This window comes from Martes martes, assembly GCF_963455335.1.
Source record: "Martes martes genome assembly, chromosome: X".
In the NCBI taxonomy this organism is placed as follows: domain Eukaryota; kingdom Metazoa; phylum Chordata; class Mammalia; order Carnivora; family Mustelidae; genus Martes; species Martes martes.
In genome coordinates, this window is record NC_137897.1 from 18,463,780 (window position 1) to 18,473,998 (window position 10,219).

Genomic DNA, 10,219 nt, shown 5'->3' on the forward strand with positions numbered 1-10,219 from the left:
GCGATCTGGCCCTAGTATTTGTCCATCGTGTTCCTCGCCTCCCTCTCCCGAGCCAGACACCCTGGTCTTGTGTCCATCTCTCTGATGCCCCACGTGCTGTCCTCCTGCAGGGCCACACACCCCTCCCCACATTGTGTTTGTTGGTTTTCTCTTACTGATCCTTTCTATCTCCAGCTCTATCTTCCTTCTTTAGAGAGAAGCTCCCTAACCACACAGTCAGAACTAGCTTCTCCCAGGCAAGGATTTTAGGACCAGTTTTTAGTTGCAGCACACATCGTCGTTTGCAGTTGTATGCTAATTTGTGTTTAAGTGTTTACTGGCTGCCTGTCACACTCTGATGATAACGTGAGGGCCTGTAGATCCAGTACCTAGAAGTGCCGGGCACGTAGTAGGTGATCATGAAGCACGTGGTGAAGAACTGATTGTCATATTCACCTGCATTCTGGGAAAGTATCTCAAGGATGTCCTTCTTGTCAGCAGGTGAATTTCCTATATAGCCTTTCTATGCTTTACTGACTGCGTACGGATTTTAATTCTGTTGTTGCCTTAGGAATTTCCTTACAGTCTTCTTTGCGTCAACCACCTTTTCAACTTTTGCTCATCTGCCTATGCCCTTTTGCTCCTTGTGCATAGAGGTTATGGTTATTTGCAATCATTTGAAGATACCAAATAGTTTGGGCTTTTTCTTCCGGCTCTGAAAGCCAGTAATTTCCCAGAAGTATTTCCTTTTTTAAAAAAATATTTTATTTATTTATTTGGCAGACAGAGATCACAAGTAGGCAGAGGGGCAGGCAGAGAGAGAGGAGGAAGCAGGCTTCCCGCTGAGCAGAGAGCCGGATGCGGGGCTCGATCCCAGGACCCTGGGGTCATGACCCTGGGGTCATGACCTGAGCCGAAGGCAGAGGCCTTAACCCACTGAGCCACCCAGGCGCCCCGGTATTTCCTTTCTTTGAGTCTTCCAACTATTTCTTTTACACCATAGTCTCTGTTTGTAGACCCCAATTTGTTTTTTTCTTTTAACCAAACTCGACCAGGGGAAGACCCTCCCAGACTCAGTGTGTCACCAGAATGTGTGGGTTGCCTTTAGCCCCAGCTTGTATGCATTTGGGTAGTGTTTCCACCCCTTCGATAAATCTGCAGCAGGAAAGTGGGTTAGTTGATGGGCATGGCTTCCTGCCCGTGTTCCAGCTTCTAACAGGCTTTCGCTTATTGTACCTCCTTGTGCTCTTGTGGTTATCGCCTTCCTCTTATATCTTCGTCTTTGGTACTGGAAGCCAATGACAGTAAGTGAAACAGTTTTCCCTATGTCTGTGGTCGCCTACAGTGAGTGAATAATGGGGGAAGATACATTTGATACCCTGGCCAGTTTGCCCTTACTTCTGCCTCCCTGCCTGGTTGATTAACAGGGCTGTTCTCTTTCAGTGTAAATATGTAAAAAGGCAGTGGGTAGCCTAGAGGGGGTGGGGGCTGGGAGGCTAGAGTGGGCAGAGGGGATGGGGACTAGAGGGGGGCAGAGGACACAGATGGGTTTCAAGCAAGGTGCAAAACTCAGGAATAAAACTTCCTGCTTCACAGTATAGCTTCTTGGGATCAAGAGCTATGAATGCCCAGTCTTCTGGCTAGTAAGGGCCTTAATTTCCACACCAGAACATAGTTGGTGTAGCAAGAACAACGTCCCTTAAAAAAAAAAAAAAGATCTTTCTCCGGTTGCTCTCTTTCGTGAAGGGAAGCCTGAGTATTCCATAGGAGGTGAAGTATGCATCTGTTTTTCTCAGTCTAACTCTATTTGCCTCAAAATTATTTCCAAGGCTATTCACAATTTGATATTATGTTGTCTGTCAATCTCTCATTTTAATGAATTTCTATTACTTTTCTCTAAGGTCATGGGACGTTTTAATGAAAAGTTGTGAGGAGTTTTACTGGCAGACTGTAAGATCCGATTTTTCTCTTATCCTCCTTCAACAAAGAAATCTGCAGATCCACAGAATATTCATGAATATGATTTTTTTTTTTTTTGCTTAACATCTGCTCCCATAGCTCTGTCAGTAAGGAATTCATCATTCCCAAAGCATTCCATATGCTTTTCCACTCTGCATTTACCCATGCAATTTCCCCTGGCACAAAACCTCTTCATTTTTTGGCCTCTAGCAGCTCAAGAACAGGATGTTTCGATCCTCTTCTTGTTTTGAGCCCGAGGACACTGTGACTCCATGTTTGTTAGTACAAACATTCTAATCAGAATCATGCCAACATTGAAGAAATTTTATGAAGAACATATTTTCCCAAGCAAACTCAAATCACTTTAATTCCTTGATATCAATTTTCTATATAAGGCAGATAAAATGTTTCTAGTACTTTCATTTGTAGTTGAATGCAATTATTTTCATCTGGAAAATTCTTATTCATAAAAATGTCATAATGATTTGTTTTAAAATTTGTCCAAATAAAAATTTTTATGTTTTAACCTCTTATAAGTGAGTTTACTTTTATGGCAATTAGGTCTGCCAGTTTCCTGTGTTGCAGATTCGGTGGGCCTCCATTTTGTCAAGAAAATGTGATTCTTCCAATTGTTTTCAATCACTAATAAACATAGTAGATAGTAGTGGTGACCCACCAATACCCCCCCAGCACTCACCCTTCAGTACTCAAGAATGGTAGTTGGCTCCTGAGCACAAACACCTGCAACTCCCCACAATTCTAAGCCAATAAAGTTGGAGGGTAAATACCCCAGCTTCCATGGCCTCTGGTGGGATGACTCTCAGGTGTGTTCTACATGGTTTTTCTTAGTTCCCTGGGCTGTGCGGGGGAGGATCAAACCCAGTTACCTCCAGTGGAAAACTGCTTAAAGACGTACCCTTTACTAGTTCATCCCCATCCCTGTCTTACTTCCCCTTCCCTAATTGATGATGCTTTCTGGAATGAATGACCTCTTAAGTAAATCACTTGTATTCTCATTCTCCTCTAGGAGTCAGCATCCAGGGACCCCAACTTAAGGCTACAAATGTATAAAGTTTTGCCGTTGCCGTGTGTCATTTTTTTGTGGAGTCTAAATTTTCCATGGTCAGTGTCTTTTTTTTTTTTTTTTATTATTCTCAGAGTTAAAAAAATTTTTAAGGAGTTAAAATAAGTCTTTGGCCATTTTTTTTTCATTCATAACAAATATCTTGTTTTATGTTGATCATTTCTACCAGTACTAGAATCCACTTGGAGACAGATTGGATCTCATTGCATGCTTCATGTGACCTCCTGTGCTTTTTCTGCACATCCTTTCTTGAAACCCTTATGTGTATTCTCCACCTACAGAGATCTTAATTGCCATGACCAAGTAGAAATGCCAGTCCCTCCAGGAACCTTTCCTTGATTCTCACCAACAGTAATTGTAACTTGGAACTCCCACAGCATCCTGCTTTTCCCTCTGTTTAGCACCTTTTCTTGCCTTCAGTGATTTTGAATTGTTTCTCTACTAGACTGAGAGCAGAGTGGATCTTGTTTGTTTTCACTCCCACCCAACTACACTCCTACGAGCACACATTCAATAGAAGTTTGAATGTGGGGATGCCTGGGTGGCTCAGTCAGTTAGGCGTCTGCCTTCCGCCTAGGTGGTGATCTCAGGGTCCTGGGATGGAGTCCTGCATTGGGCTCCTTGCTCAGCAGGGAGTCTGCCTCTCCCTCTCTCTCTGCAGCTCTCCCTGCTTGTGCTCTCTCTGTCAAATACATAAATAAAATCTTTTTTAAAAAGTTTGAATGTATATTTCTATTACAGAAGATGGAACCCTTACCAAGAAACCTCTCATACTCCACATCTAAGAATGCTGTTTGTTAACTTTTGAATAGGTTTTTTTAAAATCTGTAATGTATACCATGCCTTTCTCTCTATCTTTTTCGCCTCTCTTAAAGGTATTCAATTGTTAATCTTTTTGCTCTATCAATTAATTCCCATATCTTTTCTCTAAATTGTTTTGCTTTTCACATTTACTGAAATTTGATTATATAGTTTTTTTAATTGCTCCAGTATTTAAAGATACCGGTCATCGTTTGGAATAGCATGCTCAAGTGTGGCAAAGCATAGCTGATGAGGAATCCTTCCAAATCCATAACGAAACACCGAAATACCATTGAAAGCTACATAAACGCCATGTACAGGAATTCACAGGACATACATAGCAAACAGATGTGAAAAAATACTCAACGTTCTAGAACCAAAGAAACTGAAAATACAGTTTTCACCTATATTGCTTATGATTGATTTCTTTTAGTACAGGGTGTAATAAACTCATATTCACTGCCGATGTGGGTGGGGTATGTTGTACAACTTTCCTGGAGCTTAATCTAGCACTATTTCTCAGGGACTTTAAACAGTTCATTTTTAAGTTTCATCCTTAGGAAATTACAGCAAGGAAATAATCAGAAGTTTGGACACTATGTGCGCACAAGCACGCATACATGCGTGTGTATAATCAAATCAAAGAACTTTAAAAATGTAGTTACATCTCACAATAGAGGCATGGTTAGATAAATTATGGTATAGCCATATTATGGAACACTAAATCACTAAAAATATTTTCAAAGAAATTTTCATGAGCTTTGAAATTGTTTCTAATAAAATTTTATGTGAAATACAGGCTACAGAACTGTGACTGTGCTGATTTCCATGAACACTCCAATCCCCTAGAGCTAGTTTTCCATTGACTCCTTATCTTCCTGGGTATGAGTCACACCCTCTTGTTTCTTTGCAGGTCTCCTAATTTTTTGTTGGAAACTTGATATATTTTAGATAATATATGGTAGCAACTCTGAATTCCATGTGATGTTTTTGCTATTTTCTGGTTTGTAGTGTGTTTTGCCTTGAGGAATTCTGCTGAGTCTGTTCCCACCCATTCCCCTCTCCCCAACTAGTAGTATACAGCCACTGATGTCTCTGCTCAGTTGTTTTTTTAAATTTTTTTCTTTTTAAGTTTGGATTTCCGGGGATCACCCAAGTCAGCATAGCTTGTCATCAGCCAATGATTAATCAGAAGTTACACTTTAACACCTTGAGCCAATAAGGCTTCCACCCTTTGCTAAAGAATGTGTGCAGCCTGGGGAATGCATTCAAAGCCTGAGTAGTTTCCAAGCTTATTCCAGCTTTTATTCTGTTTGCAAGACCTCACATCCATTCAGGGACAAGAAGCTTGCTAGGGCCCTCTAAGGTCTCCCCTTAGGTGCACACAGCCTTGTCCATGAACACAGTCTTTTGGACCACCAAGGGATAAAGTAGGCTGTCTCATTCCCAAGGTCTGTTCAATTTCTGGCTGGTCTGTCTGCCAGTCTATTGCTAAAACCAAGTACTATTGAGACTTCAGGCTGGCTGTGGTGTTGTCAACAATGACATGGGCTTGTCCACGCTCCAAATAAAGGCAGGCCCCTCTAAGGGCCCCAGTAGAACCTTTGCGCCATGTAGCTAGGGGAAGGGGAGCTGAGGTGGGACTACCCTGGCTGAAATACCACAGACTCCCGTCATTACACCACTTAGAGCAGTTCTGCCCATCTCCTTGAATAAATGCTTCTCCCATTTGTTCTATGCTTTTGACCAATTTCCTGAGTCTCCATTTTTTGGGACAGGTTTGTTCAGTTTTATTGTTTTTTAGGGATAGGATCTGCTGAGCTCCTTAACTGGCCACTCTGGAAGTCCTGCTCTGTAAACCACATAAGTTGTACAGATTAATTATACAAATTCATCTTACTCCTTGGGGGAGACAGTGGGACCTTCCTTGGGTTGTCAAATCCCCAGGGTAATGTCACCTTGGCAAAATGTTGACTTCAGCCTGGAAACTAACTGGATCTGCAGGAGGAAATCCAATTGTACAGACCAGAGCACCTGAATTAGTGGCCCTCTGTACTTGTTTTCTTCCAGTTAGTTTTTAGGCAGGCTTTTTCAAGAATATTCAATGATCATATACATTCCATAAAAAAAAAAAAAACACCACCACCAAAAAGAGCTCTGTGGCCAACATTTGGTTCACACTAAGCTAAACAAAATCAAAAGAAGTTAACGTCAGGACTTCTCAGAGCTTTTAATATGCTGTCTGTTGAGATTCTCTAGGAAAGAAAAAATATACGTAGTGTTTTCTCAACATAATTGTGACCAACAAACACATTTTCCCTCCACAGAGAATTTCAAAGCATTAGGGATCTTTGAGACATCCTTTGGTGTGTTTTACTTGAAAACTTCCGCCTGGATCGGACATACTGAGATGTTAAGGGAAGAAGGATGTTCACAACTATGAAAGCTAAACGCATTAACCTTCTGAAGGGACCGGTGGTAGTGGAAATGAATGGAGGAAATCCCTCAGGGAGGTCTATTTCAGCAGACAATCAAGCTAATACAGCTGCCCCTCCTCACCAGAAGCATTTCATTGGTAACCTTCCAACTTTCTGTTTTTCTTTAAGGAGGCCTTCCCATGTGCCTGGCTTAAGTCAGACTTTTGGAAAACAAAGACACCATCAAGGAGTACAGTTAAGGGTGAGATAGAAAAGAGTTACAACCCGGATGTCAGAAGAGGCGGGCTGGGGGTGTCTACAAGGTGCTGTGGTAAGGCCAATGGCACAGTTAACCTGGACCAGGGTGTACAAGGAGACTTGACAAAGGCCATGATGTCCAGGCTGGTTCTTGCAGGCCAAAGAAGGTGTGGCCAGGACAGGCAAAGGAGAAGAGCATGTGCAGAGGCAGAGAGGCCACAGGGAATGGTGTATTCAGGGGACTCCTAGTTGCTTACGTAGCTAGAATGTGGGGTGTAGAAGACTGGACAGGTACAAAGGTAGCAAAACTTGAAGGGTTTTGTGCGGCACCCTGCGGAGTTTGGATCTTATTCTCAGAGTGAAGGGAGATTATGAAAGGCTGTTGAATCTCAGGATGGTCTACGCTTCAGAAACTCCCTCCGGCAGCAGTGTAGAAAAGGGATCGTGGAGGTAGATCAGAAAGCCAGCTCCAGGCGGCCAGCAAGAATAAAGAGGGCCTGAATGAACCAAGATGCTGGGGCGAAGCGGACAGAGGGAGTGGTAGACCATTCCTAGGCTTCTGACTTGAACAATACCAGGCAATGGTACGGCCACATAACCGAGGGAACACAGGACAAGGGGCAGGTGTTTGGGAAGGAGCTAATGCATTCAGGTTTGCACTTGTTGGGTTTGAAATTCTGACAGAACGTGTATGAGATGTTCAGGAGATGGGTGGGACTCTGGGTTGAGACACAGATTTGACAGGTTTCAGGACAGAAGGTTGTTGAAGCCATAGGTGTGGAGGGCAAGGACTGCATAGACTAAGCAGCAGACAAAACTGGCGGGAACTGCATCCCCCTCTTCCAAACGCCCACAGCATGTGCCTGGAGCTCAGATGGCATCTGTCGCGCGCTGCAACATTTAGCTCTGCGCCTGTGGGCCACAGAAAGTGTCACGCTAGATGTGAGCGTACGAAGAGAAATAAAAGATCCTTTCGTCCAAGGAGACTATGATGTCGTTGTGGAGAAAGAATTCTACCCAACTATTATGAAAACGAAACGAAGAGCTATGAATATGTTGAGTGTAGAAGAAGCAATTAATCCAATGGAAGATATAACCCAGGTTTCCGGAAAAGAGGAGAGCATCTGAGTTGAGGTGGGAAAAAGAGTGGATTTCGCAAGCAGGGAAGGGGAAAGAAGGCAAGTAATTTGAGGCTGGAAACTAACAGATCACAAGAGAATGGAGTGCGGGGAGTGACAGAGAGAAGAGGCTGGAAGGGTGGCTTGAGGCCAGGATCCAGGGAATCCTGCTGAGATTTCTCAGCAGTCCATTTTAAAGAAGGCACACACGGGCCTATGTACATCCAAGGGCCTGTGATGTAGCTAGCTTCGTTTCTGCCTATTCACTAATTTCAGAAATGCATTTAAGAACGATCAATCATAAATGCTAAAGGAAACCTACAAAACCACCACACTGCATTTCCATTCTGCAAAACTCTGCGTTTGTGGAACTTTAATTACTTGGCTTCATTATAAAATTTCCACTGCATGTAAGTGTAAATAATTTCACTCTAATGCACTCATTTGAATCTGTGGCTGAAAGCATTGGTAGAAATCCCATTTTTGTGGCACTTCCTTGGCACATTGAAGGAAAACAAAATGTATACTGTTAATCAAGTCATGAGTGACTCTGAAAGTGATGGGTTGCATAAAGATAGCAAATAATAAGAGAAAAATCTATTTTAAAGATTAAAAATATTTTATTTAAACTTTTCTTCATAAACACTTTAACATTTTTTTTTCAATTTAAAAACAGAATGGATAGCATAAACATGTTTGAATAGATTATATTCACGGCTTGGGAAAAATTACCTGACAAAAATGTAAAGGCTTTCAAAACAGGTATAAAAGGCAAACCTTAAATTATTCTAAGATTTTTAAATCGGCCCTAGGATTATTTGACTACTGGCCCAAAATGTACCTAAAGGTCAAAATATTTTTCTATAGACAAAGGATGCCCAAGAGGTAGAGGGCATATACAAGTTAGGTAGAAAATAACCTCTCTGACCACCTCACTGTAACTTTCCTTCAGAAAGCGAACACCTAATCCTTACTGACACACTGATAGATAAGGTTTTTAATGCAGTTGTTCCCAAAGATGTAAAAAGAAAATCCAAGAATATCGAGGGGGAACAAAGCAAGCTGATGGCATTCTCTCGGCGTTGCTCGTGTAACACCGAAGTTACACGGGTACATGTACTGAAAGGCTAGGACTTCCACGAGCTTACCGATTCCAGTCTATGTCTATTGAATATTTGACTTGATAAACTCTCAATAAACTAATTTTTCAGGACTTTCATTTTTAAGATAAATCTCTTTTTAGAAGATATTTATTCCCAAACCAACTCTAATCTGATTGAACAAACATATGATCCCTAAAAATGTTCAGAGTACAAAAAAAAAATCAAAAATGTGTAATAGGCAAAAAAGAAAAATGGCACTAGCAGTTTTACTGCCATATAGCCCTCAGTTATATCTAATTTACACTATTATCTATGTTGTGTTTTACTTCAGTCTAAAACTTTAAATTATGTATTCTCAAAAGAGCTAGTCTTTTCTGAGATAGCTTATAAACTGAAATATCAATTTATATTATAAACTGAAATGTTATGACCTACAACCACATATACATATATAAAAATAGTCCCACTGAACGTTTGACATGTTTAGATTATGCAGCTCAAATAATTTGTTATAAAATATTTTAAAGCTTAGTTTCATGTAATTAAGACAAAACTCTCCATTTTTACCACTTCTCCTCACACAAATGTATGTGTCCTTTACTATGACTCGAGCAGGCTTCCCAGAATGAGGTGTCCAAAGGTGCTGCTTTAGAAAAGATAAGTGAAGGGCTCAGTCAATATTTCACAAATTAGAGTAACACGCACACAGAGCAGAGTAATGAGGACACAGAGAATGCTGTCTCAAGAAAAGCTAATAGTTCTATTAATTAAGCTTTGCTTTTTTAAAAACCAGTAGTATTTCTTCCAATATAAAACCTTCAATGTGAGAATCTTGAATTTTATGAAACGGCTGTAGTGCAAGGATTTTCTTTAAGCAGACTAAAATCGAAACTGAGAGGGTCAAAGATATGGAGAACAAACATTTCTAATTAAGATGTAATTAATGAAAACTGGCTATTTTTGTAAAGTCTGCTATTTAAAATGTAAAGTGAAAACACACAAGGATCACAACAGTTACACTGTATAGTTTCCAATCTGACTGAATTTTTTAAAAACAACTATTTTGAGCACATACAATGTATATTAACAAAAATGGTTCCAAATGAAGCACACAAAAAATAAACTTGAAAAAAATTCTATGGAAAATTTTCCATAGTTTAGTATAACAAAAATAAATCTCTTTCAACAATTAAACCACAATTTTAAAAGGGAATGTAAGTTAATCATGGATTTAAAATAACCTATATTAGCACTACATATAAACAGGTGAGTTTTCTCAATACATTCAGAACCCAAGCAATAGCAACTATTCTTAAAGCTCAAAACTGATTACAGCTAACATCAGGTCAGACATGACTTACGTGTGAAGCTGAACCCAGAGTTAGTTCAAGTTAAGATTTCAGAAATTTTCTAAAATGTGAACTCTGATCTTGGTCTTGTGTCTTGAGAATGGAAGACCAAGAATATGCAACTGTTTGCCCAGACTGTACCCTAACTAGG

At 40.6% G+C, this 10,219-nt stretch overlaps 1 protein-coding gene across 1 annotated transcript in view; it reads left to right on the top strand.

The window, feature by feature from the left end:
* Positions 1-7,626, top strand: part of LOC308337007 (uncharacterized protein CXorf58 homolog) — a gene marked incomplete at both ends in the record, with an annotated part of 57,105 nt that extends 49,479 nt beyond the window's left edge. The window contains one exon of the mRNA XM_080794922.1: positions 7,355-7,626. Coding sequence (XP_080651048.1) covers positions 7,355-7,626 — 272 coding nt within the window. The remainder of the gene's footprint in view (positions 1-7,354) is intronic.
* Positions 7,627-10,219: the final 2,593 nt, after the last annotated feature.